Source organism: Gymnodraco acuticeps, unplaced genomic scaffold, assembly GCF_902827175.1.
Source record: "Gymnodraco acuticeps unplaced genomic scaffold, fGymAcu1.1, whole genome shotgun sequence".
Lineage (NCBI taxonomy): Eukaryota > Metazoa > Chordata > Actinopteri > Perciformes > Bathydraconidae > Gymnodraco > Gymnodraco acuticeps.
The window spans coordinates 2610062-2635776 of record NW_022990966.1 but is presented as its reverse complement, the minus strand read 5'-3'; the positions used below and the strand labels follow the sequence as shown (position 1 = coordinate 2635776).

The window sequence follows — 25715 nt, the reverse complement described above, 5'->3', positions numbered from 1 at the left end:
CATTTTATACACATTTTATTTAATTTCATTAAGGCAAAGGCTTTGTACAGATCCCTTTTAAAGGATAAACTTAAAGTTTTGCCTTTTACTTTAATGAAGAAAGGGGTTTTCTGCATATCCCATTAAAAAAACATGACTCATGGGTGAGGTCTATAATTATAGTAGCTGCACCAGTTCTCTCTGATGTATCCCAAAGATCAAAATTACAACTTCACCCTTTGTTGTGCACAAGAAAAATCTAAGACTAATTGGCAGATTTACTGTGATGAAATTTATAGCATACATTTCCAGCTCTTAAGGGAAGAAGAAAACTTCAAAAAATTATTTTGGACACTTTAATCTTGCACCACCCTCAGGCCAAATTGTCAACTTTGTACTAAAGAAATCTCATAATCTGATATGAAAGTTGTAAAAACTGCTCAGCTCAGTCATGCTCCCAAAGGGATACACCATTAAAAATAATAGTGACTTCATGGCTGTTCCTCTGGCGCCACCATCAGGACAACTGTAGATGTTCAGCTCCACACTCAGGTAAGATCTCCGTCAGTATGATCAGAATTATATAATGTTCACTTATTTCATCAACTTTGTGGAAATGTTGGCCACCACGTATATGAACAATTTAAAGCCATTGTTTATATTACACTATTACCATTCAAGACGATTCAAACTTGAATATATTTAAATAAAGTAAAACAAGGAAAGAAAAAATATCATACAAATTCAATTTAACATTTGTCAAATACACAAATGCTTTCTTTTTGGTCTTTTTTGTGTCCTCAACTTATTTTCTTGTCAATCTCTTATGTATTTCAAATGTTCCAATAAATAAAAGGCACTGCCCCAAAAAACAATATCCATCCCATATCACTTGTAAAAAACCCACAGTTCTCTAGTGTTATCCTGAAGTTATATTGTTTTGCCCAGTTTTCTATCTAAGAGCCGTGCTGCACATGCGCAGATAACCGCAGATCTACGAGGCATATGATAAGAGTTAAGACAGGTGACCAGCTGTCAGAAACAGGGCTTAAAGCAAAATCAACAGTCTGCCCTTCACGTCTTGGTGCACTGCAGAGGAGTAACCTGTCAACATGTGGGCACGTCTGTGGGCCTGAGAGTGTGTTTGTGTGTGCGTGTGTGTGTTGTGGGCCGGGTCATGAGACTACAGGGGTGTGTGTTCTCCTCGTTCAGTAAAATCGCAGCTGGATTTCTCTCTTCAGCATCCAGCAGGAGGAAACACGTGTGTCTGCTCTCTCAGTCCGCTCACATCATGGCAGAGGAGGCGAAGAAACTGGCCGCTTATGCTGCTGTGGATAACCACGTTCAGGTACATTTAACTGTCTAAAATATATTTTAATATCACCAAATGTGTCCACAGACTGCTAGCTTGTTGTTTCCACCACCTGAGCCATGTGTAGTTCTCATATGCTGCATGCTAGCAAAGTTAGCTACTATACAACCAGGTAATGTAGCCTAGCTTGCTAACTTACTCCCATATGCATGATTGTTCCGGGATAGTGGGCTAACTTTGTTCGGCGGAACAAAGGACTAAATAGATCAACCGTATGTTACAGCATGTGTTAGCTAATAGCAGGACGGGCAGTGTAGTTTTAACTAATGGACAGACAGAAATATATGAGCTGACATTAGAAACAGAAGCTAGTTTGATGTAATTTACATTATACATGCCGTTTAAACTGCTATTAAACATGGCCCAATGGAAATGTAATGGAGCAGGAAATAGACCATGCATTACTGGTAATGAAATGCTGGTAGAAAGAGTGGGAATAGGTTGTGAAATAAAAAAATATCCACTACAGATCCCCATCTAATAAACGAATACTATACTACTATACTATACTACTATACTATCTTGTAGGTCATGTGACACTGTATTCCTTGAAACCATAAGAAAAGTATTGTCTTTTAACCTAATTGTATTTGTTGAGGCAGTTGTTTCAGACTTTACCATGAATGTGTTCATGGTGTTTTGTTCTTGTATGACCCTCAAAGCATAATTTCCCCTCATATTAAAACTCCACGGTTCCTCTTATTGTGTCCATTGCTACTGCTCCATTTCAACACATTGACTAGCATGTTTATCTCACGGCCTGCTGTGAAATGTTGCATCATTTTGAGTATTTTCTGTCTCCAATAGAACAACCAAGTGGTTGGAGTGGGCAGTGGATCAACCATCGTCTATGCTGTGGACAGACTAGGTGAGTAAAACCATCATGAAGTCATACTGGAGGCAGCTGATGTCTCAAAATAACACCCAAGTTATTTAGACAATAACTTGACCACTGTTATATTAAAGTTTATAATGTATCAATATAACACCTTCATTATTCTTTTTAACTGTGTGTGGTTTCTTCCAGCTGAGAGAGTGCGTCAGGAGAAGCTGAACATCGTGTGTGTGCCCACCTCCTTCCAGGTTGGTGTGTGATATGTAGTCTCTTACTAAGACTAGAACAACATGACATCTAATTATTTTCATCCTGGTGGCTTAATGGTGCATGCACAGTATTTGTCAACATCATGTACTGTAACATTGTGGCTTTGTTGCCACACACACACACACACACACACACCTACACACTTTCTTTTTGTCTAAGATGAATACACATGGATTTGCAATAGAAGATTCATACTTACATTTCCAACATTAATAATGACTGTTTTCATGTTCTTTAAAAATACTAAATCTGAATGCAGCTTGTTAATAATAATAATACATTTATTTTATATAGGCGCCTTTCAAGGCTCTCAAGGTCGCCGTACAAACACATAAAACATAAGATACACAATACCTAACACCAGCATAAGAAACATAAACAAGACAATGCAACAAATCAAATAAATAAAACAGAGGATGTGTGATGGATAATGATCAGGGTGGATATGCGAGTGTGAAGAGATATGTTTTGAGGCGTGATTTGAAAATGAGGAGAGAGTCAGTGTTGCGGATGTCAGGTGGGAGGGAGTTCCAGAGGCGGGGTGCAGAGCGCCTGAAGGCTCTAGACCCCATGGTGGTTAAACGGAAGGGGGGTGCTGAGGGAAGCAGAAGATCTGAGTGTGCGGATGGGTGTGTTGATGTGCAGGAGGTCGGAGAGGTACAGAGGAGTGAGGTTATGGATGGCCTTAAAGGCGAGGAGCAGAATCTTAAAAACGATACAGGATTTGACGGGGAGCCAGTGAAGCTGCTGAAGAACAGGAGAGATGTGGTTAATGGAGGAGGTTCTGGTGATGATGCGGGCGGCAGAGTTCTGAACCAGTTGAAGTCTGTGGATGGATTTGAGAGGGAGACCAAAGAGAAGGGAGTTGCAGTAGTCGATGCGGGAAGTGACCAGGGTGTGAACAAGAATGGCGGTGGTCTTAGGGTTAAGGGACGGCCGGAGGCGGTTGATGTTGCGTAGATGGAAATAGGCAGACCGAGTGATATTACTGATGTGAGATTTGAATGAAAGTGTGCCGTCGAGGATGACACCCAGACTCTTAACCTGAGGGGAGGGGGAGACTGAAGAGTTGTCTATAGTAATTGAGAAACTGTCAGGTTTGGTTAGGGTGGGTTTTGTGCCAATGAGGAGAACCTCGGTTTTTACTGTCGTTAAGTTTGAGAAAGTTAGAGGAAAACCAGGATTGTTGTCTCCTTTCTCCTGGTTTTCTCATTTTGTTTCTTCTGTATTTCCCCTCACAGGCTCGTCAGCTGATCCTGCAGCACGGCCTCACACTGTCGGATCTGGACAGGCACCCAGAGGTACGATGAGTTCGATAAATACATCTGAAAGAAATGGAAATGAGGAAAGGGCCACAATAAGTCAATGCTTAAACCCTGTCAGCTTGAATTGGAGCATTTTGAAAAGGATTTCTGTGAAAATGCAAAGAACTACCTGAACGGTGGATCTTTGTTGTCTTCTGTAATACATGACGTTCCTCCCACCCAGCTGGACGTGGCGATAGACGGAGCAGACGAGGTGGACGCAGAGCTGACGCTGATAAAAGGTGGAGGGTGAGTACAGTTTAATATACGCAGCAGAACTTAGCCTCTCCTCTGGTTTCTGTCTCACTCTCGCCCTCTGTCTCTCAGCGGCTGTCTGACTCAGGAGAAGATCGTAGCCGGCTGTGCTAAACATTTCGTCGTCATTGCAGACTACAGGTTTGTATTTGCTAGTTTAACTCAACAAAAGAAGTATATTATAAATATCTGTATAGGCTGTTTTCTCTAAATAGATTTTTTCCTTACACTATTAGGACTTACAACACAATATTTTACAGTTTCCTTCCTATCTATATTCTGCAATATATCTTTTTTTACTTAGAGATTTGTACTTTTATCTTGTATAGCCTGATCTATATAACTTTTTTTTGTCCAAAGAATGTTGAAAATGTAATGTTGTAGAGTATTTTCAATGTATGGAGTAAAGAGATATCCAAGAAATCCATCTTTAAAAACCTTTGAGCTTAACACATCAACACAGTGAAAGAAGACTTTTGAACCTGCTTTTATCCAATGTTCAGATTAAAGTTTCGTTAATATATCATATTAGCACATTATAATTTAATAAGAAAATGCTTAATTTGCATTTTCAAATATCAGAAAACTTATAGTAAAAGAAAATATTGTCGCAATGTAACATCAGTTGGAGAAGTTTCATGGTGATTTCTACCTTTTTCTACCCCCCCCCCCCCCCCAGGAAGGATTCCAAGGCTCTGGGCCAGCAGTGGAAGAAGGGAGTTCCCATCGAGGTGATCCCCATGGCGTACGTCCCCGTCTCCAGGGCGATAGCCAAGCGCTTCGGAGGGGAGGCCAACTTGCGGATGGCTGTCAGTAAAGCGGTGAGTGGACGATTCTGTCCCTTCTCTATCCAACACTTATTGTGCTCTCTTCAGAGACCTCCAGTTTCTGCTTTTCACTCACAGCTTTTCTTCAGGTTGTCCTTTAGTACATTTCTGATATCTTTATCACACTGGTTCTTGCTTGTGGGTATCCAAGGGTCCAGGTTAATATTTATTTGTGGATGGTGACGCTAAAACTAGAAAACATTATTATCCTCTAGCAGGAGATGGAATGGACCTTAGCCTGTCCAATCACTGCAGTGTGTGCTAAACCAGATTATTTGCAGAAAACGCTATCTCAATTCAAAACCTTTATTTATCCAGGTAAAATCCCATTGAGATCATTGATCTCTTTTTCAAAGGAGACCTGCAGCAGTAGGTTCCACATGAAGACATAAAAACATAAACAACAGAACAACAAAAGGACATCATACAGCAAAAATGACAGGGATTACAATTTACATATCTATCCACATGTACAGGTACCAACAGCATCTGATTGTGTGGCATCCAACCGATCGAAATGTTAATACACCCTCCTGCACTCGTGTGTGAGAAGTTACCTGTGGAGTGTGTGACCTCTAGTAGCACTCTGGAGCCTTTTTCTCCCATGTGCACACTAGTGTCGTAACTCGCATGTCTACCTAAGGCCTCACACTATCAGGCTAATCTATAAGTGGTGGTCGGTGCCAAACATATGATGCAAAGGTGGACAATAAAAAGACTGCAAGCTATTACGTGTGGATATAAAGAATGTATGCTTTTAAAAGGCTTAAATAATGGGCTTTGCAAATGTTTTTGTGTTTTGAAACCCTGAATGTAAGATACACTTGTTTGTTCTCCGCCACAGGGCACATCTAAGGAAAGGTTTCTGTGGAAAGTGATGTCCTCAGGAAAGTTTGTGCTGAAAGCAAAATGACAAATGCACCGTATCTGCCTCCTCTTTGACAGGCTGCAGTAGAGTATACAGTTAATGATTTACTTTGTCCTCAGTCCTTAAAATGAGCAACATCCAGCAGGAGACAGAGTCTGTTCCTGTTCATCATGGTTGTGTTATTCCTTCTGACTGCTGAGGCTGGAAGCTGTCTGTGAGCTAATGATTCCCGGCCTCCATGATCACAGACGTGTTATCTAATCAACATTAGCCTCACAGTTACACAATCACCTACAGACAAAAGTCAGGCCACACGGCGATGCTTTTCTAACTGGAAAACCTTTGGAAAGCTTAGGGTGAAGGAATGTGTCAGCTCTGCTTATTAAGGCTCTGGAATGATCTGGACAAAATCAGCTTTAAAAGAAACAAGTGTTCTTGTTGAACTAAGTCACTCTGTATAATCTCGTGAATACTTATTTATGACAACATTTTAGTTGTGTGTGCATTTGATTATTAGTGTTATAAACACATTCCTGTCTTATGAACTTTGCTCACAGCCTTCATGGTGTTACTTTACAATTTAAACAAATAAACCAACATGTCGTGTTTGTGTCTCAGGGTCCTGTGGTCACTGACAACAGTAACTTCATCCTGGACTGGAAGTTTGAGCGCGCTGAGAACTGGAAGGAAGTGAACACGGCGATCAAGATGATCCCAGGTGAGAAGCTGCCTCTTGGTTTATCAAAGGGAAAGTTTAAAATACATATTGTACTCTTTTATCAATCTAGATCAGCAGGTTTCAAAGTGTGATGCGCGCCTCCCCTGGGGGGCGCCAGAGAGCTTCAGGGGAGGCGCAGCGTGAGAAAAAAATAACGAGAAATAGTGAAATCTAGCTAGTTAACTTCAGCTAACTTTATGCGAGCGGCAACATGGATCGATTTGTAGTGAAGTTACCTAAAGTGAGAGAGGAGACAGCGTCTGGCAGAAAACGTGTGTCACTTGCACACTTTTGGAGTCTGTGGAGACCGAGTTCCCCCACCTCGCCAAAAGGGCTGTAAAAGTGCTCATTCCCTTCACCTCCGCCTACCTGTGTGAGTGCGGGTTTTCCGCATTGACTTTGATCAAAAGCAAGTACGGTCAAGGCTGCAGCCAGAGGATGATCTGCGTTTATTCCTGTCTACATTGCATCCCCGCATCATCCGCCTGTGCGCATCAAAGACGCAGACTCATTGTTCCCACTAAAGTAGGGCTGAGTGTAATAAGGAGGCAAAGTTGACGTTCAGTGTGTTGCCGGGAGCCTATAAGGATTTATCCACGATGTTTAAAATGTTTAAAAAATATGTTTAAAACATAAAGATAAAAAGGTTTAAAAAAGTTCAAACACACACGCATGCGGCTTTCACACCAGCGCTTTTCCCTTTCTAGCTCCGAGCTTTTCTGGTTCAGCTCCGGTTTCCCTCTTCTGCTCCCGCTCTGTTCACACCGCCCAGAGCTGCCGCTGCTGCGTCATGACGTCACCGTTTACGTGCCTGCTTCATAAAATCCAAACCGCGCGGAAATCCCTCACATCGACAACAACAACAATGGCCGATTGTATTGAAGCGCTGTTTGCTTTGGTTATCCTCTTACGAAACGAAATGGAAGGCATCGGACGACTTTACAAGGCACGACTTTACTTGGAACTTTACAAACATCACATGCGAAATGCAAGACTTCTTTGTGGTCTTCAGCATCTACTTCAACCCGCCTCGACGTAAGAGAGACGTAAGAGACGCCGCCTCTTTAGCTCCGAAGCTCTTGCCTCTAGACAGACAATTTTTTGGAGCTGGAAGTGAACCGGATTCCGGAGCTAAGAGGCGGCGCCTCTGCGGTGTGAACAGGAAAAACCGGTACTTTTCAGGCTCCAGCTCCGAGCCGGAGCTGAAAATGCGTTGGTGTGAAAGGGGCAACAGAGATGAGAGAGAAGAGACAAGAAGAGAGAAACAGTCGGAGTCATTTCAAATGGCGTGCTCAAAAAAGAGAAAGGTAGACGGAGCATTTAATGACATTTTCTCTTACTGGACCTCTTTGAAATGCAATTGAATACCCCTGTATTATAGCAGCAACAACAACAATAATAATAATAATTGGGAGGGGGGCCATGGCTGTTCTTATGTTCTCTGAGGGGAGGCTCACCTTCCCACACTTTGAAAACCCCTGATCTAAATGAATGTGAGTTGGACTGTGTTGGATATTTTTGGCGGTAACAAACATTTGGTTACTCCAGAAAATACAGTCCATGTTGCAAACAGTTTTCCTGCAAGAATGATTTCCTTTTTACCAAATTAGGACCTCACTAGTATGACTGCGCATCAGGAAGTGTGCAGCTACTCCTTGGCAAGAGACTTGTAACAAAGACGTTAATATGAATGAAGTCCTATTCTACCTAAGCATCCATAAGGAAGACTGGGGAAAGTGTTGTTTGTGTTTTGACTCTGTGTGTGTGTGTCCTCTGCAGGTGTGGTGGAGACAGGGCTTTTCGTCGGCATGGCGGAACGAGCGTACTTTGGGATGGAGGATGGAACTGTGCAGGTGCGAGACCCTTCAGTCAACTGAGGGGTTAGATCTCTTTCACTAGTGTCGACCCTCCGCTAGAACGACCTCACTTTACCCACAAGTGCCGTGGTTATAATTTAGAGCCGCTCTCAGTGTTTGGACTGAGCTGCTCCTCCTGCAGAACTGGACTAAACTTTCACACACACACACACACACACACACACACACACCTCAGAACACTTGGTCTTTCTCATCCAGCAAGTGGTGCTTCTGACACTGAGCTTTAAAGTGCCTGGTGAGTCAAATGAAGTGCTTCTGATTATTGATTATATGTTATTTGTTTGGCCTTCTGTTCTCACTATTGACTCTTCCTGTAATTAACGTGTTTGACTGGATGTCTGCAGAGCTGTGGTGAGTCATTGCACCTCTGCAAAATGAAACTACGGTGTGCCTTGAGATTATATTATAAATCTTATTAAAGTAATTCTGCTCTTAAAGTTACATTTAAGAGCTTCTAATCCTACATCAAACGATGTGCCATCTGCTAGCATGCAGTAGATGCATTGTCATCAGTCAGAAAGCTGATATGCCTTAAAGTCTTTTTGTTTAATTAGATTAAAAAAAAGAGTAATATGAACTCTTACCCACAACATTGAAAAGTCACACTCTTTCATTAAATGAATTTCAGTAATTAATTTGAACCGAAAAAGCTCTAAACATTCATGAGCTCTTTGGTAATGTAGGGACGCCCTGTGGTGCAGCTATGAAGCTTCCATTATTTCATTATCGTGTTAGCGACACAATACAGTGTCACCAAAACACATTACAACGCAGAGGCAGGTGGATGCCGCTTGCTTCTAACAGACATTTCAACACATGGTTTGGCAGATGTAACACAGAACGGGTACTCTCTAAGTAGAAGATGTCAAAGGGCAGGGAACCTCTGCACAGGAAAGGTGAAAAACCACCTACCAAAGGACAACGTGAATTCACCTCTTTATTTTCAAGGCATGCACTTCCTTTTTAACGTCTGGAATATGTTTTTCTTAAAATCATCTTAGGCATCCAGCTGTACTCATCATCCTCTCTAGGAGTTGTACTTATTTGAGACTTCTGGACCACTGCAGGTTAAACGGCTGTAAAATAACAAGCACATTTTCACCTTAAAACGACACCATGATGTGACCTGATATTCCTTCTTAAAGGGATGTTTACCAGAGCTGGTTTCAGATTCTGCCTCTGTTTAAATGTGTTTATTTCACTGGTCAGAGTGGTACGTGCTCATTATCTGGAAGTTATTCTCCTTGGCTGTTGAAACGTGTAATAGCAACTGCTGCCGTGGACTAATGGTCTGATTTCCTGAGTGACGAACGTTTGAGTAATAGTTGTAGTTCGGTCTGACTTCTAACAGCCGTACATTTACACTTCAGTCAGCAGAGGTAAAGTCCGCAGCCTCTCTGTTAAACAAACACACGCTGAATGGCGTGCATGTACAGTACATCCCTTCACTCTGTTTGCTCTTCTCGTGCCTGCATGTCAGTTACGTTACATTTCTTATGCCTTACATCAGCCATCTGCTCACAGGAGGTCTGGTGCCATCAACTTAATGTTAAATATAGCTATAGAGGGACGTGCAACATGTTGAGCTAATGATGATGGGCAGTTAACATTGTTATCATAGAGCTCAAATGTAAACCAACGGCAACAAAATCACATTTGATGTGCCTTGGCACGCCAAAGCAATAGAACAGCCGGTTGTATTACTTAATCGCTACATCTATTGACGTAGCTGATCAAGGTGTTGGACTAACGGCCATCTAGAATCAATGCTTCATTTAGTTGAAAATAAAAAATACTTTGAATTTATTTCAAAAACACTGCTATCCGCTTTCCCTCAAAAGATATTCAGCGGCTTATCATTCCTTTTCTTCAAAATAAAATGGTGAAGTTGTCTTTCCAATGAAAACACTTTACTGTCCAGTACAACCATGCATCATTTGTTTGAAAATTGTGCCAATTTGTCATGTTCATTTCCATATGATGTATTTTGAAATGCAGCTTTTCACTCTGCTTTTGCCTTACACTTTATTTTTGTATGTTTATGTATATACTGCTCTGAGAGATTTAACATGATGTAATCAGGCAAAGCTACGTGTCTTTATAGAACTATGCTATATGGGGCATCAAATGTTACTCTGGTGTAATTCTACTCGTCAGTGAAATGGATGTGAATGAATTTGAGGATACATTAACTGAACAGATAATCTGTGGCCCAGTTTGGCTCCAGGTTGTACACCATGTTGGATATGTTTGCACCAGCATTTCTCTTATTCCTTTACCAATTGACTGTGATAATGATATGGCTGTGAATTTATTTTCTTTGTCAAGCAATACAGAAACATAATAACAGTATGCCTCTTTGTTTTTATTTCTGATGAATCTCTATCATTCTGTTAATACCATGATGTGGTGGAACAACTTGGCAACACAATTGAAAATAATCGTCATTTGGGTGTCAAACCTCCACTTGTTTTAGCTTTGCACACTGATTGCAAACTCAATATATCTGCAACTCAAGAATGACAGGACATCTTTATGGTGCCGTTCTTCCTTATGGTCACTTGGGGGTGCTAGAAATGCAAGAGCTGTGTTTTGCACTCAACTCAGGGTAAACTGGGTTCACATTTTAAGCCTATATCACCCAGAAATAAAACTTGTGTAAAAAAACATCATACATGCATTAAGCAACGATGTGTATGCTTTATGACACTTTGAAAATAACTGAAACTAGCTGTCATACCTATTTATAAAATCACAACTCAGGATATTGCAGGCTTATTGGCTGGAATGCAGCTTTACATGAGGTTACATTTTGAAAATGCACTCCTTAACGCGTTCATAGGCTTTTACAGGCTTTAAGTCTGTTTGTTTATCTGACATTGAAAACAAAACTCGTGATCAGGAACAGGAAACGTGCTTCCTCTACACTGAGCCACGTTGATGCTTTCCATGATGCTCTTTTATGTCGGATGTCTTGACAACTGCTTGTGAATGACAGCTGAAATGTCGAATGTAACGCTTACGTTCCGTCAACGAGGGTAAAGTAGACCAATAGCGCTGTTGCTTATCACTATTGTCTCTCTCATTGGACGAACTACGACACATCCCACCAATCACATTTCCGCCAGAGGATTTGCCATCGGGGATTTTTTTGCGTCACCTTTTGCTCTCGTTGCTAGTGCGCCTGCGTCGTTTTGACAAACACTTGATTAGCCAATGAAATGGACTGTTTGGGGGGCTGGAACATTCTGAGCCCGCCTCCTTGAGTGCCAGTTCTCTGATGCAATCATGTTCTGCTTAGTATGCGAGTATACATGATTGATAGCCAACAGCCCAATGAGAAACGGTGGCATGTTTTTGTACCGAATGTAGCAAGTTCACTGTCCAATCCCAGTGTAGAAACAAGGCGGGACTTAGCGTTACTAAGGCAAGACTTGTGTCAAGTATAAAGGGAATAACATGGTGTCCCAGTGGCTGTTTATGTTTACTAAAGAACAGATTGAGAAGGGTGTCTTGCAAGAAAGAACGGAGTTTTGTTTGTAGTTTTACCGGTTGTTGTTTTTTGCACTTTTTATGTTAAGATTTACAAGGCCAGTGGCATGTAAATCTCATACTTCACTAATGTGCCAGTCTTACAAATGGAAAGGGGGCTTCACTTTGGAAACGTGAGCATTTCCCTGGTGCTCCTGCTATTGCTAAACGCGCTCATCGGATTTGGGACTTCTCAAGCTCCGGGCTCCGCAACCGGCAGGGAGCCACAGTTCTCCACCCGGGGTTCAGCTTCGACCTCGGGGGATGAAGATGGTGCAAGAGCCATGGAGCGGAGAAGCTTGGAGAACGTTGGCCCCCCGGTCATTGTAGCAGACGTTACCGTTGAAGATGATGACAACGGGTCGGCTGGGGAGACCGACGAATCATTCGGAGACAGTAACGGAAACATCCAACCGACAAGGTAATTCAAACTAATACGTCTAACGGACAGCTAGCCACAAGACACCCATTATCGTATAAATGACACGTGTAACGTTATTTCACACCTACACAAATGTTACCAAAATGACAAATAAACACAATTAAGGCATCAAGAAGTGTCTATTTGTCATTAAGATTCCTTAAAACCACGCATTTAGCAGTTGTTGAGCTACCTAACTTACAGTCTCGTGTTTGGTAAGTATTCCTCCGCTGTGGCACTGCACTCATAACTTGTTGTGTTTGTTCTCTCGACTTAAAACCCCATTATAACTCTTTTTATCCCTACTCTTCTCCCAATATCACCTTTAAATTATTGTGGAACAATTGCTATGCGGTGCTACAGAACTGTCAGAGAATACATCTTGAAAAACACAGTAGCCTAATGACTAACGAGTTTCACTTATTTTCCGATTGTTTTGATTGACGTTTGAATGGCGTCTGTTGAAAAGAAGGAAACACCCCATGTAATACGCGAGTAACTAGTACGAGCAACTTTAACTTGTCACTTGTGTTTATTTTTCAAACTATTTATTGTAGGTTGTTAAATTATTGTGGAAGTATATAACAGTACAGTTTACAAAAACACCCTCCTGTTTATCAAATCAGAAAGTGTCTACCAAAGTGTCCACCTTGAAACTGAGACATGTTCTGAACTGTCATATGTTGGATGTTGTTTTGGTTTCTTGGTACGTTATGATCTGTGAATCAGAACTTTTGAAGTCTCAGTCCACAGATTAGATACATTCACAACTGCAGTTCATTCATTTGATGTGAAAAAATACACATATCTAAAATAGGTGTGATGTTATGAGCAGCACCATGTCTGCTTTGCCTCCTGTTGTTTTTGTCACATTTACTTTCACATTCACTCGTCAATTAGCACTGTTGAAGTTAAATAGCTTTCCCTCTATTATCATACAGAAATCACATTACAAGGGAACATTCCTAATCACTTGGCAGCAGAGATACCGTCCTCTCAGGAGCCTGTCCTCCTCCTGTCAGCAGATAGGCTATGTCTTAGCTCAGGAAAGTCAAATAGGAGTCTGTCTATTTAATTAAACGCAGTTAATTGGGAATTAGGAAGAAGCAAGGGATAATGTATGAGGACATTTAAAGCTGACACAAAGTGGCTCTGCACCACAAGCAGAAAGATATCAAACACAATCTAAAGTGTGTGTCTTCCCATGTTGACATGTTGGGTGCTGGGATCTGTTGTTTTTTCCACAAAGTACACACTTCTAAGAGCAGTAGCTTAACTTAAGTTCTCTTGGACATACTGATAGACGTTGTTATAAAGGAAAAGCACAGCTTTGATACTTACTCTACTCCGGTACCACGAATACAAATCAAATCTGACAAGTGGCTGTTTTGCAAAGGAATGTCGCTCAGCTGAGAAACCCCCCCAGCATTCTGTCACTCAAAAGTTTAGAGTTTGCTGAACCCGGTTAGACCTGCTGTCCAAAGTGAAAGGCAGTTGTTGGTGCAGTGGGCAGGGCATTGATGTTATCTTCCTTGGTAAACAGCAGGTTTGACGCCCACCTCAGATGTTTGGCGCAGTGTGATCTTCATGATGTCCGTTCTCTCCGTCTTGTTATTCTTCTTGTGAGGATACTTTTCTGTGGTACAGCCTCTGGAATCATTTTTATTCCAGCGATGTTTCTTTTTGAAGCACATCAGGTCATTCACTCAATTATTCTTTGTGTAGTATTATATATGATGTCTGCTTTTCAAGAGACCACAGTCAGTTCTAAAAATGAAAACATGGATGGGATCAAACCATTTGAAGACTTTTGTCACCGTTTCTTACCTTCCCACCAACGTGCTGTTGCTGTGCTGAAATGCAGCACTCTTTGCTGTCACTTTGTTCATTGTCAATGCTCACTGAAAAGCTTTCTGACAACCCCCAGGGCTCCAGGTATTACTTCTTGTAATTTGGGATGCCACACAAACCCAGCTTTGTCACAACGGGGAGGAACTGAGCACACTGTGCAGTCAGCCCCATGAAGCTCATGTCAGAAGAGATAGGTGTGTTTCTTAGACGGAAATGTGTTTTTTTGGAAACGTGTGTAAAACAGATTTAAAATAAATAAATAAGCTGTTTCACATAATGTTTACAATAATATAATCTTTGAATGCTCCACAAGCAATAAGTGGCTTTCTTTTTAAACCCAGTGCCCCACCAAGTACACACACTGATGGCAGAATAACTGGTGTGAGGGCAACCATGGTGAAGGACTTCCTGGAGGATCAGACTCCAGCCTGTCATGCATACAGTACGGAGAGGAAATCGACAGTAATTAGCAGGGCAGTTAGCTGGCTATTCCCTGGCCGGGCACCTCCGCTGCTGCAGGACTCTCCTGAGCGTTCCTCCTGCTGCTGGTCACACCCTGCGCCTGTACCATGCCGTAAACACATGTCTGTCACTTCTGTTTCTGCCGCTGCGTCTCCCTTCCCGTTCACCTTTTCACTTTCTGTCTCATGATCTTTCTCCACAAATCTGTTTCATCACAACCACTTATTGGCTTTTGGTTATCTTATATTGATTCCTTTTCTTGATCCCTGTTTTTATGTTTCAGGACATATTTGAAGGTCTGTTTTTTGTTTTGGTGTATTACATTTCGAATTCTAGAGACATCATTCTGCTTCTAAAAGCTCATTTTCTATTTGTGTAACTAGCTAAATAATAATATTAACAATGTTTTTTTTGATGCCACAAAGGCTATTGATCAACACACAAGCACAATAACAAACAACACTGATATGTAGGAGACAATAAGATAAAGAATAAACAATGCAGCTTACACGGCAGATACATCAAGACTGAGCAGGTGAATTATTCATTAAACAATCTGTCTGTGAAACAACAACAAATGTGTTAAAGATGACAGATTTTGCTTGGATAATAATAAACTCATCATTTAATAATAACCGTAATTATATAATAATGAACTTGTGGGAGGTTTTCTGTTTCCATAGACTTACTATCACACCTGTCTCTATGTCTTTGTTGACGTCTGTCTCTGCCTTGCATTCATTCTTTGTCTCTTCCCTTCTCTCTCCTCCCTCCCTACCTTCACACGTGCACATCGCTTTTTAATGTCACCCCTTGAGTATATACTCCGCTCCATGCTCTGTTTCCACCCATCTGCCAGGAGAATTGTCATTGAACTTCAGAAATGTCACGAAAAACGAGACATGATTTCGGTGTATTTCTCTTCAAATGGGCCAATTTCAACAACAAGGCTTCATAAATGCCATAAAACATATTTACAACATTTCTTTCAAGAATCAATTCATCTTGAGAAGTTATTTTTGTTAAAGTATCACTTCTGTTGTATGTCGGTACTGTAAAGAAACACAGAATGGCTTCTTGTGTTGATAATAGTTGAGATATTAATTGTAACATTAACACTTTTTGGGAGTATTCCACTCTGTGTCCACTCTGTGTCAAATCAAGTTTTATTTATAAAGCACATTTAAAAGCGATTTTTAGTCGAGCCAAAGTGCTGTACATGTAATAACAACACATACATCACAATAAAAGACAATAAATTACAACAGATATATAAGATTAAGATTAAGATGGACTTTTTATTAATCCCTCGTGGGGAAATTGTTTCTCTGCATTTGACCCATCCTAGTGTTAGGAGCAGTGTGCTGCCATTTTGAACGGCGCCCGGGGAGCAGTGTGGGGAACGGTGCCTTGCTCAGGGACACCTCGGTAGCACTTGGTCTTGCCGGGACTTGAACTGGTGACCTTCCAGTTGCCAAGCCAAGTCCCTATCGACTTCGCCACCACCAAAAAGCAGTCCACTCTGTCCTCTCTGTGTCCACTCTGTCCTCTCTGTGTCCACTCTGTCCTCTCTGTGTCCACTCTGTCCTCTCTGTGTCCACACTGTCCTCTCTGTGTCCACTCTGTCCTCTCTGTGTCCACTCTGTCCTCTCTGTGTCCACTCTGTGTCCACACTGTCCTCTCTGTGTCCACTCTGTCCACTCTCTGTCCACTCTCTGTCCTCTCTGTGTCCTCTCTGTGTCCACACTGTCCAGCATTAATTGGCTGCCTTTTGAAAACTTACTTCTGTGACCTTTCAAGGCTTTACATGAGGCTGCTGCTGTTTTCTAAGTCAAACACACCAGATCCTGTGGTGATAATAATAATCTTAACACACCCTTGGTCAACTTTACAGAGTCATTATTTAAACACAAAAAGGACCATGACCTTGTTAATGACACGAAATCCAAACCAATGATCTTTCGCCACCTGGAAAAGAGTCCCTTTAGTGCTTTGTTGACAATATTACACCTCTCACAGTCTGTTTCTCTTTGTTCTGAAGAGAATAGACACTCTCTTTTTCCTCCAAATTACATTTTTGAGGGGAGCACTTCAAACTCACACTTAAAAACATTTCAGTTTGAAAACTCTTTGCTCAGATGTTAATATTTCGAAGTTTCTGTCAGATGCAGTTGTTTTTATTTCATCCCGCTCGCTCCTCCGCCCCTGTATCCTGTAATCTATAAATATTCTAGACGCTCGCTTTGATCCGGCCTTCAGTTTGTGACGGAAGCTGCCGTTGTGCCAGCTGATGGCTGTCACCTCTCTTTTAATGCTGCCATCTATACGTTAGAAACTCTGCTCTGGAGGCGTGTGTGCGTGTGTGTGTGTGTGTGTGTGTGTGTGTGTGTGTGTGTGTGTGTGTGTGTGTGTGTGTGTGTGTGTGTGTGTGTGTGTGTGTGTGGTGTGTGTGTGTGTGTGTGTGTGTGTGTGTGTGTGTGTGTGTGTGTGTGTGTGTGTGTGTGTGTGTGTGTGTGTGTGTGTGTGTGTGTGTGTGTTGTGTGTGTGTGTGTGTGTGTGTGGTGTGTGTGTGTGTGTGTGTGTGTGTGTGTGTGTGTGTGTGTGTGTGTGTGTGTGTGTGTGTGTGTGTGTGTGTGTGTGTGTGTGTGTGTGTGTGTGTGTGTGTGTGTGTGTGTGTGTGTGTGTGTGTGTGTGTGTGTGTTGTGTGTTGTGTGATGTAGTGTGTGTGTGTGTGTGTGTGTGTGTGTGTGTGTGTGTGTGTGTCTCCTGCCTGTGAATCATGCATGTGAAGGCACTGCCAGGTTTGAAGCCTCCACCAGCGAGCGCTCCTGTGGGGCCAGCAGCACCTTCGGGAGCACTTGGAGGTGAGAGGAGAGAGGACATCAGCTTTGTTTGAACTTGCTACACCCGCCCCCCCCCGCCCCTCTGTCCCCCCCCCCCCCCCCACCACGCCCCCCCCCCTCAGGGCCTTGTAGCGGCAACAGCTCTTCTGGGCCGCCGTGCTTGCCGGCTGGCTCCCACCAGCCTACTGCTTAGCAACAGCCAATCCACCGAGCCAGGCGACTTGTTGGCCAATTGCGTCGGAGAGACGGGCTAGTGCTCAGAATTTGAGTCGGCCACATGGGTCTGGCTATAGTTAGGTAAAAGAGGAGGAGGAACTTCTTCTTTTTTTTGTGAGGGGAGAGTTCATTTCCTTGTTGTTTTTTTGTGCTTCTCCTACTTTGTTTCAGTAGTCCACTTGCTGTAACCAGGGAGATGTTGTGGGTTTTATAAATAGAAACTGTCCCCAAAATAACAGGTCAAGTTGAAGATGATTGAACTCCCTCTGGGAAGTTAGCCTGGAGGCTCAGTCTGGTGCAGCAGTAGCTTTACATTGGAGAGGTCTGCATGTTTAACTGCCGCTTCACATAAGCTTATATCGTTCCCTTTGACCTGTGTTATCCTCAATTCTTTGGAACCCTTTTTTAGTCATGTCTGCTGATTTAAATGAGTTTTGATCTCACTTCTTTCTAATTTCTATTATAAGGTGAAACGTTCACCAAATCCACAGCTGATGTTGGGTTGTCTTATGTTGTTGTCCTTGACTTTCTGACTATCACTGCACTTGATGAACACTATCTGGGTTATAGGATGTCTGCAGGTTGATAACAAAACAACACAATTCGGCAAAAATATGATTGCTGCACAATACTATATGTGTTTATCAGAAGGAATGAGTTTAATAGGTCAGTCCGTGGCTGTTTCGGTAAGTCGGCAGGACCCATCCTGCAGCACTGCAGTATGGGCGGGGCCGAGGCAGAAAGGTGGGATGTTCAGTGGGAGAGAGAAGGAGGGGAGGATGAAAACAAGGAGTTAGCTGGTAGTCAGCAGGACCATGCTGTCTTGTTTTCAATCTCGCTGGCTCCTCACTGCTTAGCAACAACGAATCAGATCGTCGAATCAGAGCTGCAGCCCAGCCAATCAGCCGTCGGGAGCGTGGCGCCATAGAGTTTGGATTTTACCACGTGTGAGATGATACGCGTTGGAGAGGAGGGCTCACTTATACAGGAGGAAAGAGAGAGAGAGGGTGATAGCAACGCTTTTAAAGTGTGTGTGTGTGTGTGTTTTATGCCTGTAGAAGTTGTTCTAAAACCACACCCTTTGCTCTCTGCTGCAGTGACCCTGCTGGATGTAAAGGTCGATTTTAAAGCACACTGCACATCTCAGACCTGTCACTCAAGTCCTCATTAGTCAGACTCCAGCTGCTGTGACAAAGACTCAAAACAATGACCACTCAACAGCTTCAGAGGACACTAATATAAACCTTTAAGTCTCGTCAGCGTGTGTCAAAGTGCAGATGTCGTCTTTATTGGGGGGAGTTTGTTTTCTTACGAACTCAGACATTTAATGTAGTCTAAAAGTAAGTGTTCATTTACATTAGACATTGTTATGCACTGATCGCAGCATGTTCATGTTTGCCAAAGGAAAAGACCTTGTTCTGGTTCCATGCTGTGCTGTGCAAACTGCCTGCAGGTCCTACAGCTTATCTTGCATTCAATTATGGGGTTACCACACTTGAAACCTTTTACCTGAAAGATTACAAAACATATTTGCTGTAAGGCTTCATTTGTTCTCAGTGTGACCAGTTTACGATTGTTTTCTTTGAACACATTTGTGATGAACTGAGTTATTCAGACTCTCAATAAGACACATGATCTGTAAGAATGTGCTGAAGGAATGCACTGGACTCTCTATCTCCTGCTGCTGCTGCTGCTGGTGCTGGGTGCGGCCCGGCTCAGAGCTGCATCCATAACTTTCTCCCCACGTGCTCCCCATGCTCTCGTATTTTTGTTCTGCCTCTCGGTGTCTGCGCGGCAGCACAACTCCACACTCCAGCGTGCATCCAGGCTACTCGCTGTTGCATGGTTACAGACACTTTTGCCCTGCTATTGGCTCCGAGTTTCTCAGAGCTTACCTCCCATTGGCTGAGCGAGGAGAAAAATAGTGCTTCCATTGGCTGCCAGGAAGTGAAAGGTTGTTGCGATTGGTCCGGCTCCACGGCTCCCTCTCCTTGGAGACTTGGCCTGTGTAAACATCCTGGTTGCTTCTTTCAATGGGCTGTGTTTACCAGCAGCTCGGTTCTGCCGGTGTGTGCAGACTGAGGCAGTGTCTCTGAGGAGCGGAGTCTGCTGAGAGCGAGGCTAATTGGCTCCCTGCTCCACCATACGCTCTGTGATTGAACAAGTACTCTGTACTATTATGATATTAGCATGACAGCATTACAGACAAGGACACTAACAACCCTCAGCCTCACTATTCTCCATCTTTCTCCCCATGCCCACGTCTTCTCCAGCGTCTCTCGGCCTGTGTCTGTCACAGTCTGCAGCAGCCCCACAGGCTACATGTTATCCCTTTGGTGGCGAGCAGAGCGGCGGCGTCTCGGGGCTCAGACGTGGAAAATAAATTGCCCCGAGTTCTAAATGGGCTGTTTGTTTTGTTTGAGTCGTTTTTATTGTTTGCTTTAGTACTATTTTTTAATAGCTATTCCCCTCCTCCACTTTTCGTTTTTTCCATTACTATCATGATACCTATCCCCATCCCAAACCCACTCTCCATGCCATCTTATCCTTTATCTGGAGTACAAAGAGTCCACAAAAGCCTTTGATCTCTGTTCTCAGAATGAAATTCTTCTATCTCTTTCATTCCGTGGAGTTGAACTCGATGCTCTCAGTGACTTCTTCCCCGTTTTTTTACATTCACAGCATGACTTACAGGGGGCGGGGCCAGCCCAGCGAAAGGCCGCCAAAGCTTCCACCCTCTCAGAGAGCTGACTGCTTAGCAACAACCAATCAGCCTAATATTTTTGGCAGGGTTTGTCATCCAATGGAGAGGGTGAGAGCGGGCTTTAGTGCTCTGTTTTCATTGGTGGCTGACAGGAAAAACAATGTTTTTCTTAGTGCTCTGCACTTCACTGCTATCGGCAAGGCTGGTATTGCTAAGAGCAGATTTGGGGAGATAATCTTGGCTTTGATAGGACTGAAAGACACATGGCTCATTACTGTTAAGAGTTGCTATTTGCATTTTTATGTAAACTCTCAGATCAGGTGAAACAACTTGCTGGTCCAGAACAGCACATGTAACTCCCTGTAACATAAAAGAACCCTTACTAAAATAGATTTTCCCCCTTTGAAACAATCAATTTGTGAGTTCTCTTAATTCTTTTACATCCTTGAACATGCTCCTTCCCCTTCATGAGTGAAGAGTGTTCGATATGTGAGATCAATAAGGGATTATAGCTAGTCAGTAGCAATTCACCTGCTCAATCCAAGTGATGGAAAACACACGGGGGGCAAATACACTCGGCTTGGATGGCAACTCTCACAGTGCCCGTAAAAAAAGATGATGGATGATGTCCATGTTTTATTTTTTCCCCACTTTTATCAGAGAATTAACAAGAATGTAACGGTGTCTCTCTCTTCCCTTGGCAACTGTTGTCTAGTTGCCCTCAAGGGAGGCAGTTAAAACCCCATATGCCCCTGTGGCCAACAGAGGGAAGCTGCTCTGGCCCCAGCTGTGTGTGTGTGTGTGTGTGTGTGTGTGTGTGTGTGTGTGTGTGTGTGTGTGTGTGTGTGTGTGTGTGTGTGTGTGTGTGTGTGTGTGTGTGTGTGTGTGTGTGTGTGTGTTGTGTGTGTGTGTGTGTTGTGTGTGTGTGTGTGTGTGTGTGTGTGTGTGTGTGTGTGTGTGTGTGTGTGTGTGTGTGTGTGTGTGTGTGTGTGTGTGTGTGTGTGTGGTGTGTGTGTGGTGTGTGTGGTGTGTGTGTGTGTGTGTGTGTGTGTGTGTGTGTGTGTGTGTGTGTGGGTGTGTGTGTGTGTGTGTGTGTGTGTGTGTGTGTGTGTGTGTGTGTGTGTGTGTGTGTGTGTGTGTGTGTGTGTGGTGTGTGTGTGTGTGTGTGTGTGTGTGTTAAATACAGCTAAAAGCCCCGTTGACAGCATCACTAGACAGATACAAATCAATAGTCAGGAGGCGGCCTCAGCTCATGATTGACAAGCAATGCGGCAGAACCCTAAGAGTAAGGCGAAGGGTGGGGCTGGATGTCTCCATCCCTTCCACTCAGACTTTAGCCTGGAGATACTAGACGAAAGGAAGAACTGCTAAGAAATCTTGCTGTGTGGGCAAATAAAAAACTCATTTGGAGCATTTGTACTTTACTAATCATGGAGAAAAAACCCTTTAGTAAGTAAATGTTTTTGTAGAGCTACATAATTAATGGGGTTAGGGGGTAAAATGTAAAAATTCCTCACCATAACAATTTCAATTTGCTCAGAAGTAAAGCGCACACTGGTGCTCTGAGAAATCTGCAGCCCATTCATCATCTCAAAGAAAAACACTTTCACTCCCTGCCTGTTATTTTTAGCTCCCCACTGTGTCTCTGCCAACAATTCCTCTGAATTAAATATATGCAAAATATTATTTTGACATAACATATGGTCCATGGAGGACTTAATGTGATTTTTGCCAGTGGTGGCCAAACATTTCCATTATATCCGACCAGGTTTTATTTGTGTTGTGCGTGAACTGTGAAAGTGAAATGATCCATCGCTCACTCGTTTTCAGCGCAGATATGGTTTTTCTCTGAGCTGTCATCTTGGGCACTCAAGCCAATATTTGTGAACACTTATTTTCTGCCAGTGTTAGCAGAAGCCAAGAAGAAAGCCAAGAATAATCAGAAATGTCACAGAATGATTCCATGGACTCTGAATAGAAAAGACAGGCTTTGTTTACACATCAGGTTTTACATGTGAGCCTAATTTTTACGTTGTAGTAACAATTTTAAGCATGGGAAAAGTATCCATGTCAAATCCCCCTGTGGACTCTTAACACTTGCTGCTACCATCTGTTCAGAGCGGCGTCAGTTTGCTCTTCTTCTACCCGAGGAGCACAAACCCCTTCCTGAAAAGAGGGGATTACAAGAAAAGCAAAAAAGAAAAGCATTGAATTTGTAATACTTGTAAAAACAAATAAAATCCACTTTCATCAGCTTTCTATTGAATTGTTTAGATTGTTTTTTTAAAATCATTCCCAGTGGTTTGAGTGCGCTTTCTGTGTTGAACTTCATCAGTTTTAGACCCTGCAAGATAACATTAAAAATAGTAAGATGTGCAGCGATTGACTGAGTATTTTATAAATTGAGTTTATCTATTTCTATTTCCCTAAACTCAGATATCAAGGTCCTTGTTACCTATGTCTCTTCATCCAACAGTTCAGTTATGGTACCCTGTGCAAATTACAGCATCAATGAACAGGGTGTTTTTTGGATGGATTCTTCTGTGGTTAACTAACAACAATCTCTGTCGTTATGGTAATACGTTTCTCCGTGTGCCTTGTCCCGTTGGATAATCCTCCGGTCTGGTCCGGTCCTTAATCAACATGCCACCCACACTGGCTGACAGGATGGGGTCTGTCATGGCACAGGTGTGCTATTGGCTGCAGTTGAGGGTCACCCTGAATTTAAACATGGTTGAGGAATAGAGAGAGAAAGACAACATCTGCAGCACCACTTAACTATTCATCACCCTTTACAGTCCGGTCTTTAAACAACTTAAATATATCATTGAGCTGAAAAGGATGTATTCCAGTATGTAAAGCTGCAATAATGGTAAACAAACTATTTTTGGAGAGTGTGCTGAAGTATTTGTGTTGTGTCCTCAGGTCTCTGGTCATCATCAGTACCCTGGACGGGCGGATCTCTGCTCTGGATCCTCACAACCAGGGCAGGAAGCAGTGGGACCTAGATGTCGCCTCAGGGTGCCTTGTATCATCCAGCATCAGCAAGCCTGAGGTAGATCAAACTTTAATGCACACATTTGCAAGTTGTCCTTTTGTGTCCAGCAGCAACGATCACAAGATTAATACTTAAAATAAAGTTGTGCGGTCCTCCTATGAATACAAATGCATTTCACTTTAATATAAATGACTGAGTCAACCACAGTCTGTTCCGCAGGTCAAACAGACATGGTTCAGCTGATTAAGACCCAGCACCACTAGATGAAAAAGACCATTTCCAGAGTCTTGACATTCGATTGTGAGGTTAAGGATGCGGTCTCATCTGAGTCTGCCTCAAAACAAACCCTGTCCCCCCTGGCTGTCTTTCTGTAGGACCAACAATTGAACTCGGTGCACTTTGAAAAGTCAACCAAGGGTTTCTGTTGCTTACATTCGTTTCATTTAGATACATGGCAGACATACTGCACACCCCCACATGAATCTGAGCGTGGTTGTTCTGCCTGGAGGATAAGCCTCTTTGTTGACTGTAGTGGTTTACACACACACACGCACACCAAGCCCCTCGTCTGTACATGTATACAGAAGCTTAAACCGCCCACACCGACATGCTGAAGGCGCCCAGAGCACTGCTCTCTGAGATGCATACGAGAGACGTGCCTGTGCTGTACTTTGATGTGGACTATGTGACAGTTCTGCCTCAGGGAGAAAGCCTCTGATAATAACAAGGGTCTGGGAGGCTGCTGTGATCAGTTTTAATGTTGGTCCGCGGTGCTGGTGAGGCGTGTTGGAGCGTAGTGAACTCTCTGGCTCTGTCAGTTAAATACGTTTCTGCTTTATCAGTGCGGTACAACAATAGAAAACATATCTTAGCCAGTCCATGAAGCTTAATACCTTTTGACAGGTGGGTTTTCCCCAAAATCAAGACTGGTTCGAAGGATTTGTTTGGATTTGTTTCCCACAGATGTAGATTGATTGTTTCAATCAATTGGTGCTGGGTAACACAGACATCAGACTGTTTGATTGACAGATCCTGGGATGTAGAAATTCAATAAGAACAAAAAAAAGAGCGCTTGACTTTAGAAAGTAGCATTATACACGTGTTTATAATGAAAGAACAAAATAAGCTCTTTCATCTGATCCAAGGCAATCTAAATATAGTCACTTCAGGGTTACTCACTATAGAACAATCTCCATTAAGTGTTTAGAATCTCCCATAGAAGTGGGTGAATGGGTTCTCAAGTGTGTGCCATTCAGCCTGAACATGTGTTTTCAGCCCTGCTCTACACTACAGCAGCAACGCTCCCTATTCAGCACACTTGCAATTAGAAGGAGGGAATCACTGACATCAGCTGCTGCCGTGTGGGATAGAATAAAAACAAATCTCGCTTCATGATTCCAGATGGGTGAGAAGGGTTATGTTTAAGATTTAGAAATAGGAATTCATTAACTTTTTTTTTTCCTAGACTCCTCAGAGGTTATGCTGGGGAGAACCCCGTAAGGTGCCTTGAAGCACTGGAAGTGAATAGAGCAGAAACTCTGACAGCAAGTATAGCTTCTCCATGATGTATTGAAATGTAAATTTGACCTTGAATTTAGAGTTGCACCCCGCTATGATGGATTTCCAGATATCACACTTATTATATGTAAACTGCAGGCTCTCATGCTGTCAGTGGAAGGATAACACAATTCTCTGTAGTCTGATTAAAGTCTGCAATCAACTTTTGATCACCGAGTAAAATATAAGGCTGTTTTTCTGAAAAAAAGTGACTTCAAAGTGTATTTTTTCAGTTTTCATTTATATTCTCAATAAGAAATGTGATTATGACAAATCAAAAGAACATGGACACATGCAGATTTGTTTTATGATAGCAAGCAGAAATGTAGAAAGTAAAAAATATCAGTAAAAACAAACCTTTCTGATTGAATGAAAAGTTAAAGCTACAGTTATGACACCACTGAACAAAGTCGTAAGTATGTTTTCTAAATAGCAAAAACGATTCCGTTTCAAAAGTAAATGAGTACATTTTCTCATATAGTTTTCTCACTGCAAATGTTTGTCTTAAAAAAGTCAGCATCTGGAAGGAATTGAATTTAAAAAATAAATAAATAATAATAATAATTTTTGGAGGAATTTACTATAAAAAACATGGTCCAACAGTTATTTTGTTATGCTAATGAAGATCTCCTTTTTGGTTTACTTTGTAGCACAATGTCCTTACAAGAAAATATAACACGAGAAAGTAGAAACAACTAGATAAAAAAAAAACGAGTAAAAGATGTTTACAAAGTATTTCTATGTCCCTGCTTGGCACATCATGCTTTATATAGTCTCTGAGGACATTACTGTGTTTTCCTCTCCTTTACATGTGTGCTCAGTGTCAG

At 42.4% G+C, this 25715-nt stretch overlaps 2 protein-coding genes across 2 annotated transcripts in view; both read left to right on the top strand.

Annotated features, from left to right (window-relative positions):
* Positions 1 to 1010: 1010 nt before the first annotated feature.
* Positions 1011 to 10654, top strand: rpia (ribose 5-phosphate isomerase A (ribose 5-phosphate epimerase)). Its single transcript, XM_034235327.1, has 9 exons — positions 1011 to 1327; positions 2159 to 2219; positions 2379 to 2434; positions 3698 to 3757; positions 3945 to 4009; positions 4088 to 4156; positions 4695 to 4836; positions 6329 to 6428; positions 8208 to 10654. The coding sequence occupies exons 1-9, from the start codon at positions 1157 to 1159 to the stop codon at positions 8303 to 8305; spliced, it is 822 nt and encodes a 273-aa protein (XP_034091218.1). The 5' UTR covers positions 1011 to 1156; the 3' UTR covers positions 8306 to 10654.
* A 1084-nt stretch (positions 10655 to 11738) lies between these two features.
* The window catches only part of eif2ak3 (eukaryotic translation initiation factor 2-alpha kinase 3), a 35321-nt gene continuing 21344 nt past the window's right edge, over positions 11739 to 25715 (top strand). The window contains exons 1-2 of the mRNA XM_034235326.1: positions 11739 to 12257; positions 23259 to 23388. Of these exons, the coding sequence (XP_034091217.1) occupies positions 11944 to 12257; positions 23259 to 23388 (444 nt within the window). The 5' untranslated portion in view covers positions 11739 to 11943. The remainder of the gene's footprint in view (positions 12258 to 23258; positions 23389 to 25715) is intronic.

Coding starts and splice junctions, on each gene's coding strand:
- rpia (XM_034235327.1), top strand. CDS start 1,157: ATGAGACTACAGGGGTGTGTGTTCTCCTCGTTCAGTAAAATCGCAGCT. Junction 2,435..3,697: donor GTGTGCCCACCTCCTTCCAG/GTTGGTGTGTGA, acceptor TTCCCCTCACAG/GCTCGTCAGCTGATCCTGCA. Junction 3,758..3,944: donor ATCTGGACAGGCACCCAGAG/GTACGATGAGTT, acceptor CCTCCCACCCAG/CTGGACGTGGCGATAGACGG.